Source organism: Antennarius striatus, chromosome 2, assembly GCF_040054535.1.
Source record: "Antennarius striatus isolate MH-2024 chromosome 2, ASM4005453v1, whole genome shotgun sequence".
Taxonomy (NCBI): Eukaryota; Metazoa; Chordata; class Actinopteri; order Lophiiformes; family Antennariidae; genus Antennarius; species Antennarius striatus.
The window spans coordinates 27,680,067-27,695,068 of NC_090777.1; the positions used below are offsets into that span (position 1 = coordinate 27,680,067).

Sequence of the window (15,002 nt, forward strand, 5' to 3'; positions counted from 1 at the left end):
TGAAGGCTTCCTTTTAAGCATGAAACTTACTAGCACGTTGTTGTACTGATTAGTAAGATGCAATGTTGAACTTGCACCGACACCAAACTGCAAAGAGGAGCAGACTGCAAAAATGTTCTTTCCATTAAATTGTCATCAGATGTATTTGATAAAGATCTCATCAGAAAATGATTAAAAATTAACTTTAACCAACCATAAAATAACTTTGGTTATGAATAGTACTGGGCATGAACTAATCTGGGACTAACCAAGGACGCAAACATTTTTTCCTGCGGTTTAAAGAAGAAATAAATGTAAAAAATATATATATACATGTGGTTATGTCAGTTGTTAACAGGAGGTTTACAGGAAGTTCTGCCGTGCCAGCAAAATCAGCATACCCACACTAAACATGCTTTCGTGCTGGGGCAGTACACGCCTCAGTTTGAATGTGACAAAGGAAAACTTTGGGTGGTACTCTCTGCTGTAGCTGGGTTGTTGTTGTTGTTTTTTTACATTTTAAGTATTGTAGTTTCATTGCTTATTTAGTACTGTTTTATTTAGTACTGGTTCATTGTTAGTGTAACTGTAAGACTGGTAATTTCTTGCTCTGACTTGTCAGAAATGACCCACAGGCGACACACAAATACAGTACCAAGTCATCTTGGTTGTTGAATGTTGTCTGTGGGTCATTCAGTAAAAAAAACACACAAACAAACTTGATTATTAATGAATTAAAAATTACACACGCAGACAGACTGACCACATTTCTGATTGTCAGTATAAACAGAATAAAAGGAACAACAAACAGTCAGGTGAGAGAGCGGACAGGTAAGAAATCCCTCAGTGCATAAGAGGGTAAACCTAAGTGTGACCAGATCTCTGTTCGAGTCCCGTCCCGGATGTGTTCTAACATCTTGATTAGTGTAACTGCTAATCGTCGGGGGGATTAACCCATTTTAAAAGCCCCGGCATCGGACCGTCATCACCGACCGTCAACCACGTGTGGCTCCGCCCCGCGCGTCACCTCAAGGGAGACGCGTCAAGGTACCCACGATTAACAGGAAAACACGAGAAGGAGCGTGTTTTATGAGATAAAATATCCACTTGTTTGTAGAAGATAGGTGTTTTTATTTCATTTATTAAAACTCGCTCATTAAAAATGCTCAGAATTAGTCTCCAAGGCCAGAGACCTTTGGAAGCTTCCTCCTGTGCTTTTCCCACCATATGTTTCTGATTAAATATTGGTTTTGTCATAAGGAGTATACTTTGTTTTGCATACCTTTCTCCTGTATAAAAAGATCACTTACGGAATTATGGTTCGGTGAGACATACAACCCAGCTACAGGTTGACTTGCGGCTCTCACCCACGTTCTGCTGCAGCGTAGTGCAATAAAATCTTCAGAGGCAGTTCCTTGTGATTGACTTCATTACAGAATTTTCTATGCCAATACATAGATAGATAGCCAGACCGGCAGACAAACAGACATTTTATTAATTCCAGTGGTATCTGTGTATATCCACCAATCACAGTCATAAATGTCCATAAATAAATAAACCAGAAGGACAATTGTTTTTGGTCGTAGTTGTTTTTTGGGTTTGTTTGTTTTTTTTTATTGCTGTTGTTATTTTTTGGTTATCATCCATTGATTGAAATGTTGCTTTTTTTGGTCAAATCCAACATAGTGCTATCCTGTCATCAGCTGATTTTCTGGCCGTTCTATTTAATTAAGTTCTCCATTCTTATGAATGAGTTTACAGCTTTTATGCTTTGCTGGTCGATTCCAGTACGTTTCATTTTAGTATGTGTAGTACAAACGTGCAAAATATGAACTTCTTTTGCTCAGATTAGTACAATATTTTGTCATCGTGAAACCATGAAATTAAATCACCATGAAATTAAAATAATCAAACAAAATAGAACAAAACCAAATTCTGTGACTTAAGTCACCTTGTCCTGGTTTAATGACACCTGTCTGGTTATATTCAGGTGTGGCGACAGGGTACTTTTATTTTGACAGACCTCACCGGAAGTGGATCCACACCGGCTATTTTTGACTCACCGACGTAGAAACAAAACCCGGGTGTTTTTTCAGCGCCTTCAGTTTGCAGCGAGAAAACACAAGTCAGCCGTCGGACCGACTGTGATTCCGCGAAGCTCTTCTGCACTGAAGAACCGAACTGATCGCCTGTTCGTCACCTCAACATGGAGAACCGGAAACGACCGCTGAAGGCAGATTTGACACCCGGTGACAGCCTCCAGACGCCGGCTAAGAGAGAGTCTGCGGAGCGCCGGCTGCAGGACTCGGACTACATGCGCTGGGGAGTGGAGGAAACGTGTCAGTACCTGCGGAGAGAAGGAGTCGGGGAATGGGAGGACAACTTTAGAGGTTAGTTTTCTGGTTCGAGCGTTTGAAGAGATTATATTTTACTCCTAATCAGTGTCTTAGATCATCGTCCCCGACCTGCTGTCTCCATGTTTGTCTCCTGTTCAGCACACAGGATCTCAGGTGTCCTCCTCCGGTCCCTCCAGGATGATGATCTGGAGAAAATTGGAATAAAGTAAGAGTGCTTGGTGTTAAATCCACGAGTGGGTTTTTTTTTTTTAAGTGGGTTAATTTGGGGTTTCACTCATTATTCTGAATGTTCTTCTGTCCAGATGTCTTGGAGACCGTCTGTCCATCCTCCACAGCCTCAGGATGCTGTGGCAGATAGAAGCAGATCCAAACAAGGTGTCCTCCACATCACCATGAAAGATACTGACATACTGAATTATTTGGCTGTCATTTTTATATTTGTCAGCCATCCCGAAAGAAAAATACCCGCTGGAAAGTAATTGTCCTTCGTCCCTCTGATTAATTCAGGTGTTCATTCATTAATATCTGGTGGGTTCAGTTCAGGACACAAATGTTTCCAAAAAACAAGCATCAACCTGCAGTAAAGAAAAGCTGAGGTGCAGCCTGACATTAGACGTCAGCAGTTGTGTGAAAAGAACCAGATAGCTGTCAGCACCTCTTTTAAACTCTTCTCACATCTGTCATCATTTTTGATCATCGTCACAAGATGCGTCATCAGATGCGTGTCAGTAACAACAAAACCTGATTCACGTTGTTAAATCGCTGCAGATTTGGATTCTTCTGCATCAACAACAAACATGAATGGAAAAGTTTTCAGTACAAAGACAAGCAAACCATTTGATTTCAGTTATATGTACAGTATATATGCACAGCATATAATCTAAACATAAAATACCCCCAAGTAAATAGTGAACTGATGTTGTTGATGAACACTAGTTGATGTTATTTGTCAGTAATGTTAATATTTAATCACGTTTAGCCTTGAGCAGAACTAAGACTGATATTAAAGGTCATTGTGGGTCAATAATGTCAGCCTGCGATCCATCCATCAGTTCATTGTTGGTTAGATAAAGATAGACTGGATAAACAGGCTTTTCTATTTGATAATAAATGTTTTTGTAATAAATGGCGTTTGTTGTCCTCCATCAGGTTTTTAATGATCCCATCCACGGACACGTGGAGTTTCACCCCCTCCTCGTCAAAATCATTGACACTCCTCAGTTCCAGAGACTCAGAAACATCAAGCAGCTCGGAGGAGCCTATTTTGTGTTTCCGGGAGCTTCTCACAACCGCTTTGAACACTGCATTGGGTAAGTGTTCGGTCACAATGTTTTTATTGATCACATGAATCAGCAGATATTGCCTGTTTTTACACGGCCTGATGGGCCGACCCCATAACCAGAAGATTTAAAAAGCAGCTTGTTGGTCACTAACCGAAAAAAAAGAATAAAAACTTTCGTATTTGGGAAACTTACTCTTCAAGTAGCGGGTATGCCAGCTCGCAATTTCAAACACACACAGGAGCGGCGGGAGGCCGCGATTGTTCCGTCCTGTTGCTTTGTGGCATGGCATGATCTCTTTTTAGAAAGTGCTATTGTTGACCGGCATTGAATATCTCCTGTTTTTATGGCACCGCACCATTGGGACAACGCGTCCTGGGAGTCAACTAACCATTAGCCATTGTTGCGTCAGCGTGAGCAACAGAACGGTAGAATGTTCTTTTCTTTATACAAAACAATGTGAAGCATCTTGATCTTCAATTCAATTCAATGATCTTATCTCCAGTTCTGATGAAGGATAGACTAAATAGATGTTAGTGACCCTGATTTTAACAAAACTGTCTGTCTGTCCCAAACTGTCTGTTGTTACACATGTTCACGTCGAAGCGTAGACGTGTGTCACTAAACAGTCCTGACAGGACGGCGGAACAGCAGCTGTGGAAAGAGTGGAGCATAAACACAAGTTCCTTTTTTCTTTTGTCTTTCTTTTATTTTTCTTTAACGCACAAAATGTAATTTGAAGGTAATGTTTGTTTGTTTGTTTGTTTGTTTGTTTGTTTGCTGTGACAGGGTGAGTTATTTGGCGGGACAACTTGCTCAAGCTTTGAATGAGAGGCAGCCAGAACTCTTCATCTCCCGCAGTGACATCCTGTGTGTGCAGATCGCTGGCCTCTGCCACGATCTGGGTGGGTTGTGCACCGATTCTCACATGTTTGGAGTTCCAAAATTTTAAAGGTTGCGGGCAAGAGTGAGAATACAAGTGAAATTATTAGTCTTTATCTTCTATTTTCCAGGTAAGCATTGAGATAAAAGTTCATTTAAATCAATAACTCCTTTGTATCCACTCCTCCAGGACACGGACCATTTTCCCACATGTTTGATGGGAGGTTCATCCCCAAAGCCCGTCCAGACATTAACTGGCAGGTAGGAAAGTGTATATGTGCTCACTCAGAGAAAACAATAGCTAAAATAAAAATATGTGTGCTGATTATTTCTTTTTCTGGCATTTATTAGCCCTCTGAATAATCTACTGCTTATAGAATAAACTGTTAGGGTGTAACCTTTCTTAAAGGCAGGTACTTTTTTAATTTCTACAATGTTCTCACAACATTAAGTCATGACTCATTACTGCCACTCAAGACTGTGACATAAAGCAGAATTGATTTTACTATGTAGTGAGAATTACTGATAAGAACAACGCTTCTGTTCGTTGTGTAATTTAGAACCGCAGAGCAGCAGTTGGACAAACATCAGAGATAGACACGTTATTCACATTGGCTTTAAGATATGTTTAGATAAGCTTTCTCTATTTGAGTAATGTCTGTTTTCACTTTCAGTTTTTAGCCGTTCATGCTCACAATTTAATTTATACAGACTTTTTTTTTTTTTTGCAGCACGAAACTGCCTCAGTTGCCATGTTTGACTACCTGGTGGAAGACAACGACCTGAAGCCGGTGATGGAGCAGCACGGCCTGACTCTGCCGGAGGACCTGGACTTCATCAAGGAACAGATTGCTGGACCACTGGACACCAATGCAGCTGGACGTCTAAAGGTAGCAGCTTCTGTCTGTGGGGAGTCAGTCCAGAGGACCAACGCCTCAGCAGCTGCTGTCGGTCGTCTTGAGGCTGGTCTTGTTTTTATCTCGGTAGAAAAACGCAGATTATTGCAGAATAGAGTTTGATCATCAGATCCTAGAGCAAGTTAAAACCCCTGAACTGGTGCAGAAAGTACATCCTCTGCTGGGGTTTTTGGTAATGGAAGTTTTCTTGTGGGACATTACAAACAGGACTGAACTTTTGCACTGATCCATGGAAAAGGAGACCTTGCTGTTGAGCAGTGAAGACTTCCAGGCAGAAGGGACTTACAGAGCAAAGGAAAGGATGTCTCTTTACAGGGACATCCAGTCTTATATGTCCAGCCACGTCCTGTGTGCCTTAGTGTGGCTTCAGAGTAAAAAGTTGAGGAAACTTGAATCAAATATTTGCATTCTCGCACATTAAAAGGCTGATTTTAAAGCTACTGTTGTCTCTCGTGTCTACAGTGGCCATATAAAGGCCGACCAGAGGAAAAGTCCTTCCTCTATGAAATTGTGGCCAACAAAAGAAATGGAATTGATGTGGACAAGTGGGACTACTTTGCCAGGTGGGACTCAGTAATCCATTCGATGATTTGTTCATTTCCATTCACACTCAGTAGTCACATATTTGTATAATATTAACATATGTTCCCTTTGTCTTATTTCAGGGACTGCTACCACCTCGGCATCCAGAATAACTTTGACTACCGTCGTTTCCTGAAGTTTGCCAGGGTTTGTGATGTGGATGGTCAGAAACACATCTGCACCAGAGACAAGGTGCTGACTTTAAGACAAAGTGTGTGATTAGATTTGAACATGAAAATCCATTTAAATGATCGGTTCTGACTAAAATAGAGGTGATTCTTTTAACAGGAGGTGGGAAATCTCTACGACATGTTCCACACGAGGAACTGTCTCCACAGGAGAGCCTACCAGCACAAAGTGGGCAACATCATAGAAACGATGTGAGTAGCTCTAAATATGGTTTAATGGTGCACAATTAAGTATTTTCAAAAGTGACCAAATGTCATGATCATCCAGGATCACAGAGGCCTTTTTAAAAGCAGACAAGCACATCCAGATTGAAGGCTCAGGAGGGAAGATGTTCACTCTCTCCACTGCCATAGATGACATGGAGGCCTACGCCAAGCTAACGGGTTGGTAGACACCACTGAGGGCTGCACAAAAACATTACGGTGATGTCGTATCTACCGACCTAATAGATTCCGTTTAGAAACAGCCTAGTGGTCATTTAAATAATACGATGATAATGATATAACTTCCTGTTTGTCCTGTAGATTATGTGTTTCAACAAATTTTGAACTCGTCATCCCCGGAGCTTTCGGAAGCAAGACAGATTCTACGCAACATCGTCCTTCGACGCCTCTATAGGTGTTTGGGCCAAACCCAGGCAGATGAACCCATTACTGTCACCCAGGTGCATGTCGTCTTGGTTCTCGTCTACATCTCAAGAAAATCTGATGTAGAGTTGAGATTCTAATTTGAGTTTGTAAAATGAAATGGAACATTGTTGTTCCCAGATTATAAATTCACTTCAGGGATTGTGATTAGTCATTTTTAAATTTGTCTGCACAAAGATCGGACATCAAATCTGAGCTGATGTTGCTGCTAAGGTGTTCTAACTATCAGCTTTTGCTTACTTTCTTTTTTACCTCTTATTAGGAGAAACTTCACTCCTGGGAAGCAGCTTTGGCTCAAGCTGCCCCTCAGAATGGTTCTCATGATGTCACTCTGCTGCCAGAAGACTTTGTGGTCAATGTGAGTTTCAGTTTAATGCCGTCCACTCACTTGTATCTCCAAATTGTACCTCTATTATTTATTTTAGGATCAATGGGGTCTCCCTTGTGCTTTACTGTGGTTACTGATATATTATCTCCTTTACTTTTTTTTAGGTAGTTAATATGGATTATGGGATGAAAGAGAAGAACCCCATCAACAACGTGCGTTTCTATTGTAAAGAAGACTTGACCAAAGCCATCCAGATCCGCAAGAACCAGGTCTGAAATGAAGGCTAAACCCAAATCTTCCTTCTCAAACAATCACATTTGTCTTCTTCTTCTTCTTGGGTTTTTCTTCTTGATGTTAGAAGCTGTTTGTCACCATTTTTGTCTCTTTGCTGATGTCGTTCTTTCCAGGTGTCTAAACTTCTTCCAGAGCAGTTTGCTGAGCAGCTTATCAGGGTTTACTGCAAGAAGACCGATGACAGGAGTCTGGAGGTGGCCAAGAAGCACTTTGTCAAATGGTGCATCGAAATGGACTTCTCGAAGCCTCAGGTCGAGGAACTTTTTGCAGTATCAGTAAGCGCAAAGCTCGGTATCAGCAATGATGAATTATTTTTTTACTTTGCATCTTTAATTACAGGATTGCGACATAATAGCGCCTGAGCTGACTCCTCTGAAAGCCAGCTGGTTGAATAACAATCAAGGTGAGGATGAAGAGGGAGGCAGCAGCACAGCAGTGAACTCCACTGGTCAAAACAGACCAAAGAAAGTTAAAACCCAGCTCTTTCAGTAAGAGGAAGAGAGCAGATTTCCCTTCTGTTACACAACTGGTGATTGAGACAGTTTTGAGAGGAATTTCTATTTTTCTATGTGGTGAGTGTGTTGGGGGGGGGGGTTAGGGTTTGATCTGAAACAGTTTTTAAGCCAAAAAATGAATGATTTCAGACACCTCTTCCCTGTTGCACTCGTATCTTTCTTTACTTTGATTGTTTTAATAAGATTTTATTTTGAGCTGCCTCATTCATCCAGAACTTCAGCTACTATATTTTGCATCATTTTTAGACCGTCTATCATGTATTGGCATCCTGAAAAATACATACTGGTCATTTGGAATATGTATTTAAGGGCAGTTTGTTTTTATTTACAGTGGTGTTTCTTTTATTTGACTTTTAAAGAAGTACATCTCATCTGCAAATCAAAGTAAAGATTTCCAGTATGGAGTTCTTGACATTTAATGTTAGCTTTTTGCTGCTCTTGTTGAGTTATGTGTGTGGGATTTGGTTTGGTTTTGTATTTATTTTTCCTTCGAATGTGTCGGCTGTACTTTAGATTTTTATTTTTTTTACAGTAAATGGCTCAGGGTCCGTTTTTTTTTCCTGTGTTAAGATTTACCAAATAGTCAATGAACATTTCAGTGTCTATTTTAGGTAGCATTTAAAATGCTTTGCTGTGTGCTGTCTTCCCTGAATGTCTCACCTTGTAGCTGCTTCTTTTTTAAAGCTTGTTTGTGTTCAAGAAAATATCTTTGATAACTGTAAGTGAATCCATACCAATGAGTGGGGGATCCTGTCAACACTATTCATAATGAAACTAGTTGGAAACAGTTTCAAGGTCGTCCATCTGTCATTTAAGTTGTCCATTACTATTTACTGCACTTTGTTTGGACTACAATTAAACAAAAATATGGATGCATGAATTTCTTAGTGTGTTTTGTCACTATAAAATAAATTTTAAAAAAGGATGGATAGATAGAGAAAGAGAGACACAAGAAATTGCAGAAATGTCTTGCTCTAGATTTCCCAGTTGGTATCAAACACAATTGTTTGACTTTAGCATTTGATGAAATTTGGAATCAATATATTTTGTTAAATTGACATCTTGTGCCTGATGAGGCTTTAAAAACTAAGACACAGGTCTTCTCCAGCTGAAGTGTGTGTCTGGGGATACAGTTGATTCATATTTATCTCCATCTGTAGCCTGACCCAGTAGAGGGTGCATAGAAAAGTTGGCACCTTTTCTTCCACCTTACATACATAATGGTTCCAGCTGTTCCTTCAACACTGATAAATCTCCATCACCTGCTGTCTACTAATATTCGCTGTACTGTTTACTCTAGTTTACCATTCAGTTAGCACCGAATTAGCCCTGCTCTGTATTGTCTCCCTATAATCCTCTCACTTCATGTCTTGTTTGAACTGTTTTTTTTATGTTTTTGCATCTGATTTCTAATAACTGTGGTAATTGACTTTATTGAATCCAAAAAAAGAGAATGGAATACTCTAGATAAGAACTGATTGTTGTAATTGAAACTATTCGCCATTAGATGGCGCCAAAGATTAGTTAGTCCTGAACTCTTGTGTCTCGGTGACTGAAGACCTCTGACCTGAAACACCGCTCGGCTTGATTCCACTGAAAACTGATCAATTTATACTGCAATGTAAACATAAAGGTACCAATAGCGAACGTTTGTTGTTTTATATGTTAAAGTTAAGGACTCACATCAGTCATAATTTACATACTAGAGAATAAAGGAAATACTCTCAGTCTGGACGAATTGTTCTACTGGGAAACTATTAATTTCTTCATTAATTATAACTCTTTAGATCAATATTCTTAAAATAGTTTCAGACATTGGTTATCTGCACATACTGAATATTAAGACAAAGAAAGTAAAAAACAAGGAAAGTCATTCAAATTTACAAATTCAGTACTGTTTAAAATGACAATGGGCACCTTAAATTCCACCAAGCTGCTGTACATGACAGATTTACACACACACACACACACACACACACACACGCACACACACACAACCTTCCACATCCTGTGGCACTGAGAGGGAATATTCACCGCACACACCCTCGCACGATGAGCCTGCAGGACCAAGGCCAACTGCCTGGTAGTATTTTTATAATCTTCATCCTCCCTGACCTGCTGCTCCCCTCTTGGCGCCAGTGGTCTCAGCCCTCCCCCTGTGATACCTCAACCTTACACATGCACACACATAGACACACACACTCACACACACACTCCTGTACACTCAGCAACCGGATAATTGAGGCCAGCTGTTGCAAGGTGCCTCTTCCCTCCACCCTGCACCCCTCCTTCACTCTGCTGCTGCACTTGCCTTCCTGACAGAAAGTTATCCACCCCGACCCCCCCCGTCTCTTTTTCCTTTCCCTTCCCTGACTCCCACCATCTCCCTCTCATGCCTCTGAGTTCTCTCCTCACCAGTGTTGATTGACAGATGGGTACTTTTTATAAACTTAATCTTTTTATCCCCCCATCATTATTTAAACTTAAATACTGTACGTACATAAAAACCCTCAAATTAATCTCATTCCAGTTGCAAAAATAACTGGATTTCTTGTAGTATGTTTTCTTTCAGAGGCTCAAAATTCACATGATGGTCTTAAATCATATTCAGCTGTCAAGTTTGAAAAGCGCCTTGCATGTGCGTGTATACTTTTGTCATTACCTAGTTTCACCAGATTTTGGAACAGGCAAATTAGGATTTATAGTCAATTAAAACAGTACCATTAGTCCACTTTATGTAATCCTTTGCATTAAATTGATTAACGCAAGTAACATTTGTCAAATAAATTGCTTTATAAATAATCATCAAATCATAGTGTTATTTTTAAGGGCTTCCTCCCCCCTCTGCCCCCCCCCCCCCCCCCGGATTATTGAGGTATATCTGGGAGGTGAGACACAAACCAGCCAGCGGTGACTAAAGGCTGCCGATGGCTGGAATTTGTAGAGTTTGGGAGAGGAATGGGGGAGGCAGGGGTGGTGGTGGTGTGGGGGGGTCTGGGACAGGCATGTTACACTCTCTTTTCCAGCTGGTCCCAAGAGGTCAAACTGTGTGTGGATGTGTGCAAGTCATGCCCTCTCATTAGGGGGTGAGACGCTGCGGCTCCAGACCCCCATGGTAGGATTGCTGGATGAGTCTGCAGTGATCCTGCCACTTTGATGCCCCTGACTCCCCACCCCCCCACCGGGAGGTTAATGAGCCACAATGAGCTCTGTAGGTATGCTGTGTGTGTGTGTGTGTGTGTGTGTGTGTGTGTGTGTGTGTGTGTGTGTGTGTGTGTGTGTGTGTGTGTGTGTGTGTGTGTGTGTGTGTGTGTGTGTGTGTGTGTGTGTGTGTGCGTGCGTGTATTTGGTGGTATGGGGTGGGGTTGGGGGTCTTCTAACAGGAGATTGTTAGAATATATGAGATGAAACACCTGATTTTATACATTAGACTGAATTAAAGTGTTAAATTATTTTTTTCACACCTTTTTCTCTCACCATTAATAAAAGTCATCATGTGTATTTCTTTATTTTATTGTTTTGTTTGCATGCTTGTTTATATGCAAATACACTGACTGTAACTGATTTTTATAAGATATTCATATTTGCTTTAAAGTTTCTGGTAAGAATCCAGAATAAAATATCAATAAATTAATTTAGCATACAAAAAAAACATTTTTTTAATGAAAAATAAAAGTTGTGAATGTATTTATTCATTAATTTACTTGTTTAAAAAAAATTCGACTTTTTCATTGAAGAAAATCAACTAAGTTGTGGATTATTGGGCCCAATTTTACTGATGACTAGCAGCAACCATCAGAATTTAAAACCTCCTCTTTCGGGGGGTTTACACCTGCATCCTGGACACAGATCATTTAACTCCTGTCAGAAGTGTCATATTGCTTCAAAATCCATGCATCCACTTCTTTGCATATTTTACATTGAAAGGTTTAGAGTTTTTAACAATCAGTAATAACTGCCCACAATTTCTATTCCTTCTCTACAATTTTCTCCCTTCGTTTTTGGTCTCCAAACATCTGCAGTTTGTCTTCTGATACTACTTTGCGTCGCTGAACAGGCACTGAGAAATGAATGCGCTGTTTTGGGCGGGGCAGTGCAAGCCTTGGCCTGCATAAGGGAGGCACGGCGGTCCAAAAAACAGGTGCTCACTCTCTTCTTTCTTTTCTCATTTCATTTCATCATTCACCCCCCCCCCTTCTTCTTCTCTCCACACCTGTTGAGGTGTGAGGACTCATGCTGGTTCAGCTGAGCTGCTTAGTCAAGCCTGCGCTGTGGGGTAATTACTTTACTGGTGTAAACTCTATCTCCTTGGCCACCCCCTGTAGTCGCTGCTTTCCCTTGATGTAAGGTGTTACTATGGGATGGATAAATCTGTGCGGCAGATTTGCTCCTGTGGGAGTATGTTGTAGAACATTTGTGTCACCTTGATTGTTGTCATTTAAATAACATGATCACCCCCCACCCACCCACCCCGTCTGCCGTCAGGATGAAGGGATTGAGATTTACCCAGCTGTTTGGGATCTGTGTCGGCTGGGCTTCACGGGCTAGAGAAAGTTTACTCTACACTCTTCACATCAGTGTCCCTTAAAAGTCACCAGTCTGAGATTCTGAAGTTTTCAGATAAACCTCCTTTCATGGACGACGTAATCATTTGAGTTATCTGAGGTCTGTCTTGTCACAAAGACACAAAAAAACTGCTGAAGAAGAGTTTTTGGAAATACAATAGAGCACATGAGTCAAACTCAAGGCCCAGGGGCCAAATGTGGCCCGCCACATCATTTTATGTGGCCTGCGACAGCATAAAAAGGTCAATAAATAGGTCAAAAGTGTGCTTTGACCAGAAACTACATTTCCCACAATGCAATAATTAAGCCCATTTTAACTCTGACAAAAACTTTTTGAAAAAAGTTAATGTCCTAACTTATGTTTGATGTTATTTTTTATTTATTGAATAGTTTAGTCCTTCATTGATGGAATTATGTGGGTTTCATAACCTGACGAATTAAAAAGATTTAGAACAGAGCAACAAGCAAACATTTTTTCTGTGCAACTGTAATGTTTGTAAGTTTGAATAATTATTAAATTCAGAGTTATTTATATTAATGACATTTATTTTACATTACACTGAGTTACATTTAGTTACATTTGTAAGTTACATCTGGCCCTTTGAGGACAGCCATTATGCTGATGTGGCCCTCGGTGAAAATGATTTTGACACCCCTGCAGTAGAGCAGGGGTGTCTTCAGATGGTTTTACCCATGAGTGCCTGTTCTAAAATATCATTGACCTTTTTATTTCCTTACAACATCCTTTCTATCCTAGATTATTATTATTATTTATCATCTCTCAGCAGCAAACTTTCCACGAGCGCTATAGATGTGAGCATTCTGGATCTCCACCTCTGTAACTGGCTCCAGATCAGATTTTATCTGAGATATACCTCATGCAGCCAAGCATCAACTGCATTATCCATGAAGTGTGAGGTAAAAATCTTGTCTCAGTTGCCCCTATCATGCAATGGTTGAGAAAAAAAACAAAAACAAAGACATCCTCAATCCAAAAGACGATCCTTGTTGCCGCCAGAGGTGAAATGATTTATTCCTCTGGCCATGTCTTTCCTCTCCTAACAAATCAATCAAAATTCGTTCATAAGTTTTTGAGCAATCCTGTTAAGTTATTAATGTAAAAAAACAAAGTTAGCAAATTGCTTCTGTGCCCGTATTTGCCTGCTATCATCAGAATGGAGTTTTCTTTATCTGCAACTGTTCAAATTAACGACAGCAGGTAGTTTATTTGTCTTTGCCGATTAGATGACAAACAAAAATCATTCTTGTAATTAAATCTCATGAAGAATCTTCATGTGGTGATATCCTTTGAGTCAAACTAATCTGGGCACATCTGGGAAAGATTTATGGGAACGTTTGGATCCAAAATACTGTTTTGTGTGTTTGTTGTGTGTGTTGTTGGGTGGCTGTCATGTGGGAATCCTCTCAGTATTCTCCACAGGGGGGGGGTTATTTTCTCTGGGTTTCAAAAAACAAGCTCTCAGGTAATGACTTCAGTGTGTCGGTTTGTTTTTATTTCATCAATCGGGAATAAGATGCAGCTTCGATCGACACCATCCTAGTGAGTGTTAAGCCTGCAGTGTGCTGCGCCGTTTTGCAATAGGTGGCGGCATGCGTCTGGAGCTGGTGTGTGTTTGTTTTTGTGCTTGTTTGGGCACATGTGTGTGCATGCATGCCACCCTGCACTCCTCTCATCTGGTCGGGCCCTCTAGCTGGTAATCTGAGCATAGAGATTAGAAAGAAAAACAGCAGCGAAGAATGTCTTTGGTTGAGCCAGTGAGGAATTTACAATGGCCTTCAGGCTGCTTTGACCTCTCCCTCCCTCCCTTTCTCTCTCTCTCTCTCTCTCTCTCTCTCTCTCTCTCTCTCTCTCTCTCTCTCTCTCTCTCTACCTCATTCACACACACATAAAATTACTCAACATAAAATACCAAAAACAAAAATCGTTCTTGTAAACTGCCGTCTCGTTTGACAGCTCTGGCGGTCATTTCCAAACCCGTGTGAGGTCAGAGTTTACTCATCGACTTCAGAGGAGATTGAACGTGGTGACATCACTGGGATGGAATCCGTCACGCGGAGCGACGTGGCCGATCACGTGATCACAGGCGTCGTAAAAAAAACCCTCAATTAGAAATATTGTCTTGTTTTTCTGAAATAAGTCAGATGCAGCATCTGAAGTCCCGTGCCTCGTTTGTCATGCTGAATCATTTGTGTCCTTCATGGTGGAGGACTGAGCTCTGGGGTGATTTAATTTAAAAGGGAACCCCCAATAAAAAATGATAAATAAATCAAACAAATATAGATTTTCTGACCCTTAAATCAAAAAGAAACAAAAAATATGACATGAATCTAAAAATGGTAGATTTTTATACTAATATGCTGCAGTTTTTACCACCGTCCTGATGAGGTGACAACGAACGGCTTGTGTAATATCTGAGTTTTGTTCTTTGTTGGCTCCACAATAAAC

At 40.6% G+C, this 15,002-nt stretch overlaps 1 protein-coding gene across 1 annotated transcript; it reads left to right on the forward strand.

Moving 5' to 3' along the window:
- The first annotated feature begins 593 nt into the window (after positions 1–593).
- On the forward strand, positions 594–8,863 carry samhd1 (SAM domain and HD domain 1). Its single transcript, XM_068335538.1, has 16 exons — positions 594–2,369; positions 2,475–2,541; positions 2,639–2,711; positions 3,486–3,646; positions 4,406–4,521; positions 4,689–4,759; positions 5,230–5,388; positions 5,878–5,978; positions 6,081–6,189; positions 6,286–6,377; positions 6,454–6,569; positions 6,711–6,850; positions 7,096–7,191; positions 7,326–7,430; positions 7,569–7,706; positions 7,795–8,863. Exons 1-16 carry the CDS (start codon positions 2,186–2,188, stop codon positions 7,945–7,947), a joined length of 1,881 nt encoding a protein of 626 aa, XP_068191639.1. The 5' UTR covers positions 594–2,185; the 3' UTR covers positions 7,948–8,863.
- Positions 8,864–15,002: the final 6,139 nt, after the last annotated feature.

Coding starts and splice junctions, on each gene's coding strand:
- samhd1 (XM_068335538.1), top strand. CDS start 2,186: ATGGAGAACCGGAAACGACCGCTGAAGGCAGATTTGACACCCGGTGAC. Junction 2,542..2,638: donor CTGGAGAAAATTGGAATAAA/GTAAGAGTGCTT, acceptor TCTTCTGTCCAG/ATGTCTTGGAGACCGTCTGT. Junction 2,712..3,485: donor TAGAAGCAGATCCAAACAAG/GTGTCCTCCACA, acceptor GTCCTCCATCAG/GTTTTTAATGATCCCATCCA.